The 14,524-nt window shown below is 48.5% G+C and overlaps 1 protein-coding gene across 2 annotated transcripts in view; it reads left to right on the forward strand.

Annotated features, from left to right (window-relative positions):
* Window positions 1–14,524, forward strand: part of FBH1 (F-box DNA helicase 1) — a 44,446-nt gene that overhangs the window by 11,057 nt on the left and 18,865 nt on the right. For both annotated transcript variants that reach the window (XM_063397152.1, XM_063397150.1), the window contains exons 6-13: window positions 684–868; window positions 5,130–5,225; window positions 6,304–6,398; window positions 8,522–8,690; window positions 9,324–9,552; window positions 10,662–10,749; window positions 11,295–11,381; window positions 13,275–13,411. In XM_063397152.1, coding sequence (XP_063253222.1) covers window positions 684–868; window positions 5,130–5,225; window positions 6,304–6,398; window positions 8,522–8,690; window positions 9,324–9,552; window positions 10,662–10,749; window positions 11,295–11,381; window positions 13,275–13,411 — 1,086 coding nt within the window. The remainder of the gene's footprint in view (window positions 1–683; window positions 869–5,129; window positions 5,226–6,303; window positions 6,399–8,521; window positions 8,691–9,323; window positions 9,553–10,661; window positions 10,750–11,294; window positions 11,382–13,274; window positions 13,412–14,524) is intronic.

Below are 14,524 nucleotides of genomic sequence, written 5' to 3' on the forward strand. Positions count from 1 at the left end.
TCACGGATTTAACTGCTCATGTGTAATTCCTCCGTGCATTCCAAGGATAAAATTCCTCACGGATTTAACTGCTCATGTGTAATTCCTCCATGCATTCTAAGGATAAAATTCCTCATAGATTTAACTGCTCATGTGTAATTCCTCCGTGCATTCCAAGGATAAAATTCCTCACGGATTTAACTGCTCATGTGTAATTTCTCCATGCATTCCAAGGATAAAATTCCTCATAGATTTAACTGCTCATGTGTAATTTCTCCATGCATTCCAAGGATAAAATTCCTCATAGATTTAACTGCTCATGTGTAATTCCTCTGTGCATTCCAAGGATAAAATTCCTCATAGATTTAACTGCTCATGTGTAATTCCTCCGTGCATTCCAAGGATAAAATTCCTCATGGATTTAACTGCTCATGTGTAATTCCTCCGTGCATTCCAAGGATAAAATTCCTCACTGATTTAACTGCTCATGTGTAATTCCACCAAGCATTCCAAGGATAAAATTCCTCATAGATTTAAGTGCTCATGTGTAATTCCTCCACGCATTCCAAGGATAAAATTCCTCATGGATTTAACTGCTCATGTGTAATTCCTCCGTGCATTCCAAGGATAAAATTCCTCATGGAATTTCCCCAGGGTTTCCCTGGGCTCTCCAACCTCTCCCCGGTGTCCCTGTGTCCCCGCAGGAGCTGTGGGCCACGCTGGCAGTGCTGGTGCTGTTCTCGGGCGGTGTGGGTGACGTGCAGCGGCTGCTGCAGCTCCTGCAGCACCCGCGGGTGCCGCTGCCCGCGCTGCAGGCGGCCGAGGCGCTGCACTGCGTGGCCGCGCTGCTGCGCGCCGGCACCGAGCGCGGCGTGCCCGTCTCCAGCAGGTCAGAGAGGGATCCCAGTGCGGTGGGAGTGACGGGGCTGGGAGAGCTGGGATTCCCTCGGGAGGGGATGGAAACCCCTTCCCTTGGGATGGAAACCCTTCCCCTGGGATGGAAACCCTTCCCTTGGGATGGAGAATGCAAACCCTTCCCTTGGGATGGAAACCCCTTCCCTTGGGATGGATTCACCTTCCCTTGGGATGGAAACCCTTCCACTGGGATGGAAACCCCTTCCCTTGGGATGGAGAATGGAAACCCTTCTCTTGGGATGGAAACCCTTCCCTTGGGATGCAAACCCTTCCCTTGGGATGGATTCCCCTTCCCTTGGGATGGAAACCCTTCCCTTGGGATGGAAACCTTTCCCCTTGGGATGGAAACCTTTCCCCTTGGGATGGAAACCTTTCCCCTTGGGATGGAAACCCCTTCCCTTGGGATGGAAACCCCTTCCCTTGGGATGGAAACCCCTTCCCTTGGGATGGAAACCCCTTCCCTTGGGATGGAAACCCCTTCCCTTGGGATGGAAACCCTTCCACTGGGATGGAGAATAGAAACCCTTCCCTTGGGATGGAACCCCCTTCCCTTGGGAGGGAGAATCCAAACCCTTCCACTGGGATGGGGAATGCAAACCCTTCCCTTGGGATGGAACCCCTTCCCTTGGGATGGAACCCCTTCCCTTGGGATGGAACCCCTTCCCTTGGGATGGAAACCCTTCCACTGGGATGGGGAATAGAAACCCTTCCCCTGGGATGGAAACCCTTCTCTTGGGATGGAAACCCCTTCCCTTGGGATGGGGAATGCAAACCCTTCCCTTGGGATGGGGAATGCAAACCCTTCCCTTGGGATGGGGAATGCAAACCCTTCCCTTGGGATGGGGAATGCAAACCCTTCCCTTGGGATGGGGAATGCAAACCCTTCCCTTGGGATGGAGAATGCAAACCCTTCCCTTGGGATGGAAACCCTTCCCTTGGGATGGAAACCCTTCCACTGGGATGGAGAATCCAAAACCTTCCCTTGGGATGGAGAATGGAAACCCTTCCCTTGGGATGGGGAATGCAAACCCTTCCATTGGGATGGAGAATCCAAACCCTTCCCTTGGGATGGATTCCCCTTCCCTTGGGATGGATTCACCTTCCCTTAGGATGGATTCCCCTTCCCTTGGGATGGATTCCCCTTCCCTTGGGATGGAAACCCTTCCCTTGGGATGGAAACCCTTCCCTTGGGATGGAGAATGGAAACCCTTCTCTTGGGATGGAAACCCTTCCCTTGGGATGCAAACCCTTCCCTTGGGATGGATTCCCCTTCCCTTGGGATGGATTCCCCTTCCCTTGGGATGGATTCCCCTTCCCTTGGGATGGAAACCCTTCCCTTGGGATGGGGAATGCAAACCCTTCCCTTGGGATGGGGAATGCAAACCCTTCCTTTGGGATGGAGAATCCAAACCCTTCCCTTGGGATGGATTCACCTTCCCTTGGGATGGATTCACCTTCCCTTGGGATGGAAACCCTTTCACTACGATGGAGACCCCTTTCCTTGGGATGGAAACCCCTTCCCTTGGGATAGAAACCCTTCCCTTGGGATGGGGAATGCAAACCCTTCCCTTGGGATGGGGAATGCAAACCCTTCCCTTGGGATGGGGAATGCAAACCCTTCCCTTGGGATGGGGAATGGAAACCCCCTCCCTCCGAATTATTATAATTTTTAAATTAAGGAGCTTTCAGGCAAAGATATGGGAATAGGAATAGCAGCTCTTTACCAGGAAAATGAACAATACAAATGTAGTAGTACAGAAAACCAACCAAAAAAAGAATCCTAGAAACCCTGTCAGAGTCAGAGCACACCCTGTTGTTGGGGCGTTGGCAGAGCCCAGCCAGGCCCTCCTGCAGCGGCAGCCGTGGCTCTGCTGCAGCAATGATCCTGCACAAGGGCAGAGTTTTCCTCTGAGGCTCCCGGGGGCTGAGCTGGGCCCGGTTTTCCTCTGGGAATGCCGTGCACACCGGCTGTGCTGCTGCTCCAGAGCTCAGCTCGGAGCCAGGCGGGAATGCCGGGCTCCTCCCCTGGCTGGAGCAGCTCCCATGGAGGATGGGATTGGATCAGCCCTGCAGGGAGCCTCGATGGCCCCTGCACAGGAGATTGCCCTGCAGGGACCGTGGGTCCTGGAAGGGATAAAGAGCCCGGCCCCAGCTGGTTTGAACAGAAGAGATCCCCAGAGTTATCAGGGATAGGTCCTGGAAGGGATAAAGAGCCCTGCCCCAGCTGGTTTGAACAGAAGATATCCCCAGAGTTATCAGGGATAGGTCCTGGAAGGGATAAAGAGCCCTGCCCCAGCTGGTTTGAACAGAAGATATCCCCAGAGTTATCAGGGATAGGTCCTGGAAGGGATAAAGAACACGGCCCCAGCTGGCCCATGGACAGGAGATTGCCTGCAGGGAGGGTGGGTCCTGGAAGGGATAAAGGGGTAGAGAACTCTGGTTTGAACAGAGTTACGAGAGAAAGGAAAAGCTCCTCCCCAACTGCTTTCAACACACTGGGAATAAAACACATCCTGCATTGCAGCCCACGGACACTTCCAGGGCTGAGGCAGCTCCAGCTTCTCTGGGAATTCCAGCCCAGCCCTTTCCCACCATCCCAGGAATTCCTTCCCAACATCCCACCCTTTTTTCCCAGTCTGAAGCCATTCCCTGTGTCCTGTCCCCCCCAGTCCCTCTGCAGCTCTCCTGGAGCCCCTTTAGGCTCTGGGAGGGGCTCTGAGCTCTCTCCAATTTTGAGATTCAAATCCCTCCAAATCCCAGGGGATCTGGATCTCCAGCCTGGCCTTGGACACTTCCAGGGATGAGGCAGCTCCAGCCTCTCTGGGAATTCCATTCCAATGTTTCCCCACCCTCCCAGCCAGGAATTCCTTCCCAATATCCCATCTATCCACCCCTCTGCCATCCCCCCTTATCCTGTCACTCCTTTCAGGATACAACATTCCAACCCCCCCCATTTTTCCCAAAATAAAAGCAGGATTGAAAGAAACTTCCTGCTCAGCTCCGATAATTTAATGTTTTTATTGCCTCCCCAAAATGGATTTATTTTACTTTATTCCAAGCCCAAGGAGCTCCTTCCCAGATGAGCCTTTTGTTCCCAAAAAAAAGGGATTTGACCAGAGATTCCTTCAGCTTCCTTCAGGATTGCAGTGAGGATAAGGATGAAGGACACAGGGAAATCCTTCCGGGAGAAAATTGGGAAGGAACTGGACTGGGAAATGAGAATAGGCAGGAATTGGATGGCTCTGGAAGCTGTGAGTTCTAACCCAGCCCCTGGGACAGGAAAGGTTCATCCTCTGCTTCCTGAGGGAGTGTTTGTTTGGGATGTTAATGATTGATAATTGCTGGATAAAAGTCATTAATCTGCAGAAAATGGGGCAGGGCCAGCAAAAAAATCCAGGGATTTCAGAATTTCCCATCTCCTTGCATAACCCAGACCAGAAAAAGTGGGAATTCCTGGGAGGAAATGTGTCCTGGAGGAATTTCCTGATTCCTGTTTGGAATAATTAATGAGTCTGAGGGTCCAAATCATGATGAGAGACACAAAATCTGTCCTGGAGGGTGGAAGAAAGGAACAAAACTGCCCTAAAAAGGGGAAAACCACACTGGCAAAACCCTGCTGGAGAATCCAAATTGATTTTAAACCAATTCTTGTCAACACAGTTCAGACCAAAGAATCTCTTTGCTCTTCCCTCTGCAGGGAAAAACCACCAAGAATTATAGTCAGGTTAATTATTAATAATCTTTATTCAATAATTATTCAATAATTTTAAATCAGTCAATATTAAATATTAACTTTTATTATTATTAATTATTCATTTAATAAAATATTATTTATCAGAGTTTAAAGCCTTCTCTAAAACCGTTCTAAACCCAAAACTGCTTCATTCTAAAAGCCCAAACCAGCCCCAGATTCCCTCTGTTGTTAATTGTGGCTCAGGAGAGCAGGATCATCCCTTGGACTCTGATCCCAGGTCATGTTTGCATGGAAGACCCTGGAATAGAAACCTGGCAGGGCTGAGGGAGAGGCCACACTCAGGGCTGTCCCCTTTGCTGTCACTTTTCCATGCAGAATTAATTAAAAAAAATGAAATATTCATCATTTCCTGCAGAGCTTGAGGGTTGTTTTATTTTTTTAATTAACCAAGATTTTGGTGATATTAAAGTGGCTGCAGAGGTTTTATTTGTTATGAATGATTTCTCAGTGGTAATTCCTGTTTTATCCTTTATTTTCTCAGGATTTACTACAATATTTTCTACTGTTTGCATCTGATGGAAAATGCCTCTGGAATGGTGCAGCCTCTGGAAGAGGGAAGGGTGGATTTGAGTCCCAGGTGATCCAAGCAGTGCCCTGAGGGAACGCTGAGCATTCCATGGAGCAGGGAGCAAATATTCCACAAATATTCCAGGATATTCAATTATTCCAGGAGAAGGTGGAGGAGGATCAGTGCCACAGCTGATCCTGCCCCTCACCAGCTCCCCAGGAATCCCGAGAGGAAAATCAGGATTGGGACTGGAATCTGTAAAATTGGAGTTGCTGAGTTTAAATTCGCTGCTGGGTCTGTCTTGGAATCATGGAATGGTTTGGAATTTTGGAATGGTTTGGAATTTTGGAATGGTTTGGAATTATGGGATGTTTTGGAATCATCCAGTGTCACCTCCTGCCATGGCAGGGACACCTCCCACTGTCCCAAGCCCTGTCCAGCCTTTCCTTGGGCACTGCAGGGCTCCAGGGATTCTCTGGCAATTCCATTCCAGGCAGGAATTCCTGCCCAAGATCCCATCCAGCCCTGCCCTCTGGCAGTGGGAGCCATTCCCTGTGTCCTGTCCCTCTGTCCCTTGTCCCCAGCCCCTCTGCAGCTCTCCTGGAGCCCCTCCAGGCCCTGGAATGTTCTGGAAGCTCTCCCTGGAGCCTTCTCCTCTCCAGGGGAACATTCCCAGCTCTCCCAAACAATAAGGAATGAGACACCTTGGCCTGTGGAGATCCAAGCTTGATTCCTTTTCTGCAGCTGGATTGAATCATTTCATTCCTTATCCTCACCTGGAGAAAGGGAATGGGATAAATTCCTCCATCACTGACATCTGGCAAAGATAAAACTGGTTTTAGTGAGTTTAAGGTGCCAAATCCATTCTTAAAGCACAGCTTAGACCCTTAAAAAGATATTTTCCTTTGTCAGTGTGTGATACTTTCCTGTATGCCCTAAAAAGTCTTTCCCAATGGAGTTCTTTTATCTCCAGTATTTTTTTATTCCAGTTTTTCTCCTTTTCCCAGTAACCCAAGTTGCTCCCAAGACGGGATGGGATCAATCAGTCCCTGGTTTCCCTGTTAATTTGTTTTATGTGGGAGGGTTTATTTTAGGGATTTTTTAAAGGATTCATTCCTTTTGATTGGAATTTTTTCCCTGTTTTTAGTGGCTGTGCCAATGTCAGACTGACCCACGAACAGCAGAGGATTTTGAGTCACAAAATTGAGCCTGGCCAAACAGTGAAAATTATGGCACTCGCAGGTAGGAGCCCCAAATGTTGGAAAAACGATTGGAAAATTCCCAGTCTGCTCCTTCCCTCCATGAGCCCTCTGTCCAAGGGGCTGGGAGAGCCCAATTTGTGCCTCTGGGATAAGAAATTTAAGGGAAAATCTGCTGAAAATGGAGGCAGGGTGAAAACAGGGGAGAGAGGAGCGGGAAAATGTGGAGCAGCCCTGCAGGGTGGAAAAGGAGGAAGAGGAGATGCTCCAGGGGCTGGAGTAGAGAATTCCCTGGAACCCCTGGAGGAGCAAGGCCTGAAGGAGGGAGGCCGTGGAAAAAGGGATCCAGGCTGGAGCAGCTTGGAAAAAAGGGATCCAGGCTGGAGCAATTCCTGAAGGACTGAGCCCATGGAAAAGGGATCCAGGCTGGAGAAATTCCAGAAGGACTGAGCCCATGGAAAAGGGATCCAGGCTGGAGCAGTTCCTGAAGGGCCAAATCCATGGAAAAGGGATCCAGGCTGGAGCAATTCCTGAAGGATTTAGCCCATGGAAAAGGGATCCAGGCTGGAGCAATTCCTGAGGGACTGAGCCCATGGAAAAGGATCCAGGCTGGAGCAGCTTGGAAAAAAGGGATCCAGGGTGGAGCAGTTCCTGAAGGACTGAGCCCATGGAAAAAAGGGATCCAGGCTGGAGAAATTCCTGAAGGACTGAGCCTGTGAAAAACAGGATCCAGGCTGGAGCAGCTTGGAAAAAAGGGATCCAGGCTGGAGAAATTCCTGAAGGACTGAGCCCATGGAAAAGGGATCCAGGCTGGAGCAGCTTGGAAAAATGGGATCCAGACTGGAGCAGTTCCTGAAGGGCTGAGCCCATGGAAAAAGGGATCCAGGCTGGAGCAATTCCTGAAGGACCAAATTCATGGAAAAGGGATCCAGGCTGGAGCAGTTCCTGAAGGGCTGAGCCCATGGAAAAGGGATCCAGGCTGGAGCAATTCCTGAAGGACTGAGCCCATGGAAAAGGGATCCAGGCTGGAGCAGTTCCTGAAGGACTGAGCCCATGGAAAAGGGATCCAGGCTGGAAGATCCTAATCCTGAAAGATTGAGTCCATGGAAAAAGGGATCCAGGTTGGAGCAGCTTGGAAAAAAGGGATCCAGGCTGGAGAGATTCCTGAAGGACTGAGCCCATGGAAAAGGGATCCAGGCTGGAGCAATTCCTGAAGGACCAAATCCATGGAAAAGGGATCCAGGCTGGAGAAATTCCTGAAGGACCAAATCCATGGAAAAGGGATCCAGGCTGGAGCAATTCCTGAGGGACTGAGCCCATGGAAAAGGGATCCAGGCTGGAAGATCCTAATCCTGAAAGATTGAGTCCATGGAAAAAGGAATCCTCATTGGAGCAGCTTGGAAAAAAGGGATCCAGGCTGGAGAAATTCCTGAAGGAAAGACCCCATGGAAAAGGGATCCAGGCTGGAGCAATTCCTGAAGGAATGACCCCATTAAATAAAGGGATCCAGACTGGAATAGTTCCCAAAGGACTGAGCCCGTGGAAAAGGGATCCAGGCTGGAGAAATTCCTGAAGGAATGACCCCATTAAATAAAGGGATCCAGACTGGAATAGTTCCTGAAGGGCTGAGCCCATGGAAAAGGGATCCAGGCTGGAGCAGTTCCTGAAGGAATGACCCCATTAAATAAAGGGATCCAGACTGGAATAGTTCCTGAAGGGCTGAGCCCATGGAAAAGGGATCCAGGCTGGAGCAGCTCCTGAAGGACTGAGCCCATGGAAAAGGGATCCACACTGGAGTGGGCAGTTCCTGAAGCTCTGCCAGGGGAGGTTTAGGTTGGATATTGGGAAAATTCCTTTATACAAAGGCTTATCCAGCCCTGGCACGGCTGCCCAGGCAGGGATGGAAGGATTCCTCCCCATTCCTGGAGGGATTTAAAAACCCTGAGGATGTGGATGGCCTTGGAAGTGCTGGGAATGGTTGGGCCTGACCTTAAAGAACTTTTCCAACCTAAATAATTCCCTGATTCTCTGAAATCATGAGTGAAATGGAATATTTGAATTGGGACAGCAGGAGAGGGAGGTGTAAAAAAAAAAAAAAAATGGAATCATGGAATCATTCATTCCTGACTGTGGATATTTTATTCCTTATTTTCCTCTCCTCTGCAGGCACAGGGAAAACCTCCACCTTGGTCAAGTACGCGGAGAAATTCCCGGAGCTGAAATTCCTTTACCTGGCTTTTAACAAGGCTGTGGCAGAGAAGGGGAGAAGGGTTTTTCCAAGGAATGTCACGTGCAAGACCTTCCACTCCCTGGCTTATGGAAGCATTGGGAGATAGTGAGTGGGGAATTCAAACTCCTTTGGGGAAGCAGGGAAAGGACAGGGAAAGGGAAGGGGTTTGGAAGGAAAGCTCTGGGATTTGAGGCAGCACAAATAACGGGGGGAAAATTTGTCATTTGTGGTTTCCAAATGGGCGAAGTGGGGATGCTCCAGGGATTTTAGCACCTCCAAGCCAAGGAGCTCCTCACAGGGAGGTGGGGATCCACTGGGAATGAGGTTTTTCCCACTGGAATGATGCAGCTGCTCCAAGTGCTGCTTTTCCTGAGCAGGAAATCGATTTCCTCATCCTGAGCTGTTTCAATTACCCAATTTCTGTCCAATTCTGGCACATTTCAGCTGGGCATAGGAAGGAAAATCAGTCATGACCTGGAAAAAGAGGGGAAATCCCATTCCCTGGCTCTGCAAACACTGTGGAATTCCAGGGATGAGCTCAATTTTCCATCTCTAAAATGCACCAAATCAACAATTTTGTGCTCCCACCAGGACAAATCTGTGCAGATTTAAAGATATTCCATTATTAGGACAAATTGGGATACAAATCCAAGCTTTTTCTGGGGTAGCACACCAAAAAAAAAAGGGATTTCAGTGTGTTTTAACATTTTCTTTGTCTTTTCCTCCCCTCTGGCACAGCTACAAGGACAAAGGCAAGCTGAACTTCTCCAAGATGTCCGTTTTCTCCATCAGCTTCCTCCTGCAGAACAGGGAGGGCCAATCCCTGTTTGTGAGAGGGAAAACGGTGACCCAGACCTTGGAAAATTTCTTTTCCTCCTCGGATGAGGAGATCTGTGAGGAGCACACGCCCCTGTGGTTCAAAAACACTCACGGGCAGATGCAGCTGATGAGCCGAGAGGAGAAGAAAGTGAGTTTTTGGGATGGAACCTCTGGAATTTTCCAAGGTTGGGTGGGGCTTGGAGAAATCTGGGATAGAGGGAAATGGGGTGGTGCTGGATGGGCTTTGAGGTCTTTTCCAACCCAAACCATTCCATGATTTTAGAAAATATTCATGTTCATCCCCCTTCCCAAAATGTTGTTTTGAAGGGATCTTTGGGTGTTTCATGGGAATTTGGGAGGAAGGATTGGTATTGGGAAATCTTTCAGCCAGAGAAGGGGTTGGGGTGAATCCTGAGCTTTGGAAGAAAGCAGAGGCTGGAAGCAACATTCCAAAGGAATTGGGAGGAGAAATCAAAAGATTGGGAAGAGGAATCAAAAGATTGAGACAAAGAATCCAAGATTGGGAGGGGGAATCGAAAATTGGGAGGAGGAATCAAAGATTGGAAAAAAAGGAATCAAAGATTGAGAAAAAAGGAATCAAAGACTGGGAGGAGGAATCAAAAATTGGGAGGAAGAACTAAAAGATTGGGAAAAAAGGAATCAAAGATTGGGAGGAGGAATCAAAGATTGGGAGGAGGAATCAAAGATTGGGAGGAGCAATCAAAGATTGGGAGGAGCAATCAAAGATTGGGAGGAGCAATCAAAGATTGGGAGGAGCAATCAAAGATTGGGAAGAGGAATCAAAAGATTGAGAGGAAGAATCAAAAGATTGGGAGGAAGATGATCTTGGGGAAAAAAGGGATAATCCCTGTTTTCCTTAAAAAATATTTCAGCCAATCTCCTCACCAAATCCTTGAGGATTTGAGGAGCTGCTTGAGATGGGAAAAAAGTGTTTGGGATTTTTTGGGAATGTCTTCCCACTGCCAGAGGGCAGGAATTGATGGGATATTGGAAGGAATTCCTGGCTGGGAGGGTGGAGAGAGGCTGGGCTGGAATTCCCAGAGAAGCTGTGGCTGTTCCTGGATCCCTGGAATTGTCCAAGGCCAGGCTGGAGCAACCTGGGATAGAGGAAAATGTCCCTGCCCACGGCTGGGGTGGGACTGGATGGGCTTTGAGGCCTTTTCCAGCCCCAACCATTCCATGATTTTATTTTTATTCCATGATTTCTATCCCAATCCTTCTGTTTTCCCATTTTAGATCAACGTGGAAGAAGCCAAAGAGATTTGGCGTAACATGAAGAAGCTGGATGGAGACGCAGAGAAGAAATACAAGATGACTTGTGATGGTAAAAGAGAGGGAAAATCCCTTGGGAAAAAAGGGTTTGGTGGTGGAAAAATCAATGGATTTATTATTCCTGCTTCTGGCTGAGCACCCAGGAGAAAATCCCTTTTTTCCTGCCACTGGCTCACCAGGGAAAATCCTTCTGGTTCAATTTTCCATCTCTAAAATGCATCAAATTAATTTGTGCTCCCACTGGGATAAAAATCTGCAGATTTTAAGGTTATTCCCCTTTTTTAGTGGCTAAAAATCAAGCCCGGAAAGTTGGAAGTTGCTTCCAGCACATCCTTTCCTCTGGGGAAAACTAGGAAAAAGCTTTTCCTTGGAATTTTTGGTGGGCATTGAGAAGTTTGAAAACATCAAATTTGGCCTGCCAAGGGAGACAGATTTTTATTTGCAACTCCCCAAACGTCCTGGAAATTCCAAGCAGGAAATGAGGCCAGAAATGTTACAAAATAACCCAAAAAGAAAAAAAGGGATTTGTTTTCAAGATCCTGGTGGTTAATGCTGAGGGAATTCCTCTTTTCCTGAAATTCCTGATTTTTCCCTCAGGATATTTGAAGCTTTGGCAGCTCAGCAAGCCCCAGCTCTCGGGGTACGATGCCATTTTTGTGGATGAAGCCCAGGACTGCACTCCAGGTGAGTTATTCCAGGAGCTGGAGCTCCAATCCCTCGTCCAGACGGGATCTCCACGTGCTCAGGAACGTGGTGGAAGTATCTTAACCCAAATACTGGGAATTTAAACAAATTTTCCCCTCAGGTTTGACTTTTTAAACTGAGCTTTCATTGCGTTTCCAGCAGGTTCTTCCCTCATGATCCAAGCTGAGCTTTCCTTGGAGTTTCCAGAAGGTTCTTCCATTGTGATCCAAACTGAGCTTTCCCTTGAATTTCCGGAAGGTTCTTTCCTCATGATCCAAACTGAGCTTTCCCTTGGGTTTCCAGAAGGTTCTTCCATTGTGATTCAAACTAAACTTTCCCTTGGATTTCCAGAAGGTTCTTTCCTCATGATCCAAACTGAGCTTTCCCTTGGGTTTCCAGAAGGTTCTTCCATTGTGATCCAAACTGAGCTTTCCTTTGGGTTTCCAGAAGGTTCTTCCATTGTGATCCAAACTGAGCTTTCCTTTGGGTTTCCAGAAGGTTCTTCCATTGTGATCCAAACTGAGCTTTCCTTTGGGTTTCCAGAAGGTTCTTTCCTCATGATCCAAACTGAGCTTTCCCTTGGGTTTGGAGCAGGTTCTTCCTCATGATCCAAACTGAGCTTTCCTTTGGGTTTCTGGAATGTTCTTCCCTCAGGATCCAAACTGAGCCTTCACTGGGTTTCCAGAAGATTCTTCCTTCATGGTCCAAACTGAGCTTTCCCTTGGATTTCTGGAAGGTTCTTCCTCATGATCCAAGCTGAGCTTTCCTTTGGGTTTGGAGCAGGTTCTTTCTCATGATCCAAACTGAGCTTTCCTTTGAGTTTCCAGAAATTCTTCCCTCATGATCCAAACTGAGATTTCCTTTGGGTTTCCAGAAGGTTCTCCCTTGTGATCCAAGCTGAGCTTTCCCTTGGGTTTCCAGAAGGTTCTTCCTCCATGATCCAAACTGAGCTTTCCTTTGGGTTTGGAGCAGGTTTTTCCCTCACTAAACCAGGGAAAAATGGCTTTTCTGGGGTCATATTGGACAGTCCCAGAAGTTTTTTTGATTCTTTCAAAGCTTTTTTGATTCTCTCAAAGCTTTCCTTTGGGTTTCCGGAAGGTTCTTCCCTCATGATCCAAACTGAGCTTTCTCTTGGGTTTCCAGAAGGTTCTTCCATTGTGATTCAAACTAAACTTTCCCTTGGATTTCCGGAAGGTTCTTCCCTCAGGATCCAAACTGAGCTTTCCTTTGGGTTTGGAGCAGGTTCTTCCCTCATGATCCAAACTGACCTTTCCTTTGGGGTTCCAGAAGGTTCTTCCATTGTGATCCAAACTGAGCTTTCCTTTGGGTTTGGAGCAGGTTCTTCCTCAGGATCCAAAATGAACTTTTGCTGGATTTGGAGCAGGTTCTTCTCTCAGGATCCAAACTGAGCTTTCCTTTGGGTTTCCAGAACATTCTTCCTCATGATCCAAACTGAGCTTTCCTTTGAGTTTCCGGAAGGTTCTTCCCTCGTGATCCAAGCTGAGCTTTCCTTTGGGGTTCCAGAAGGTTCTTCCCTTATGATCCAAACAGAGCTTTCACTGGATTTGGAGCAGGTTCTTCCTCATGATCCAAACTGAGCTTTCCCTTGGGTTTCCAAAAGGTTCTTCCATTGTGATTCAAACTAAACTTTCCCTTGGATTTCCGGAAGGTTCTTCCTCATGATCCAAACTGAGCTTTCCTTTGAGTTTCCGGAAGGTTCTTCCCTCATGATCCAAACTGAGCTTCCACTGGATTTGGAGCAGGTTCTTCTTCAGGATCCAAGCTGAGCTTTCCTTTGGGTTTCCAGAACATTCTTCCTCATGATCCAAGCTGCGCTTTCCTTTGGGTTTCCACCAGTTTCTTCCTCAAGATCCAATTTTTTTTTCCCCACAGCCATCGTGGATATTGTGCAATCCCAGCGATGTGGGAAGATCCTGGTGGGAGACCCTCACCAGCAGATCTACACCTTCCGAGGGGCCGTCAACACCCTCTACGCGGTGCCTCACACCCACCTGTACTACCTGACCCAGGTAAGGCGGCGTTTTCCATGCAGAATTCCCAAATCCATGGAAAACCCGGCACCGGGGGGGGTTTGATTTCCCTGGATTGCTGGGGAATCCAGGAGCTGTGGGGTTTTAGCGGAGTGATCCCATCCCTGTGGATGGAAAAGTGGGAGCTGGGAGAGCTTCCAGAACATTCCAGGAGAGTGCAGAGGGGCGGGGGACAAGGGACAGAGGGACTGGACACAGGGAATGGCTCCCACTGCCAGAGGGCAGGGCTGGATGGGATCTTGGGCAGGAATTCCTGCCTGGAATGGAATTGCCAGAGAATCCCTGGAGCCCTGCAATGGCCAAGGAAGGATTGGAGCAGCCTGGGATGGTGGGAGGTGTCCCTGGAATGAGCTCTGAGGTCCCTTCCCACCCAAACCATTCCGGGATTCTGGGATTTGGGACACTCAGAATCCATTCAGAGGGATTTTTGTGGAAAATGGGGATAGAAAAGAGAGGGAAAGGGAAGGGAGACCCTTCATGGTTTCCTGAGATTCCAAGTGAGGCCCCTCAGTCCATGAATTTCTTGGAGAGGAGCTGGATCCAATCTCAGGCTCTGGAGCCAGGCTGGGAGAGCTGGGAATGTTCCCCTGGAGAGGAGAAGGCTCCAGGGAGAGCTTCCAGAACATTCCAGGGCCTGGAGGAGCTCCAGGAGAGCTGCAGAGGGACTGGGGACAAGGGACAGAGGGACAGGACACAGGGAATGGCTCTCACTGCCAGAGGGCAGGGCTGGATGGGATCTTGGGCAGGAATTCCTGCCTGGAATGGAATTCCCAGAGAATCCCTGGAATGTCCAAGGAAAGGTTGGAGCAGCCTGGAGCAGTGGGAGGTGTCCCTGCCCATGGCCAAGATTTCCAGGAATATTTTGAATATTTTGCTGCCTTTTCCAATAGAAAAATTGTCCAGAACATTGGTGGGAACGACATCATTTGAATTTAAGCACGACTGGGATTTCTAGGAATATTTTGGAAGGATTTTGATCCTTTTTCCAAGAGAAAAGATCTCCAGAATTTTTTACAAATAACCAGGATTTCCAGGAATATTTTGGAGCTTTTTCCTTGGAAAAATCCCCCAGAAGATTTCCGGGGTTTTTTT

This window comes from Prinia subflava, chromosome 4 (genome assembly GCF_021018805.1).
Source record: "Prinia subflava isolate CZ2003 ecotype Zambia chromosome 4, Cam_Psub_1.2, whole genome shotgun sequence".
In the NCBI taxonomy this organism is placed as follows: Eukaryota; Metazoa; Chordata; class Aves; order Passeriformes; family Cisticolidae; genus Prinia; species Prinia subflava.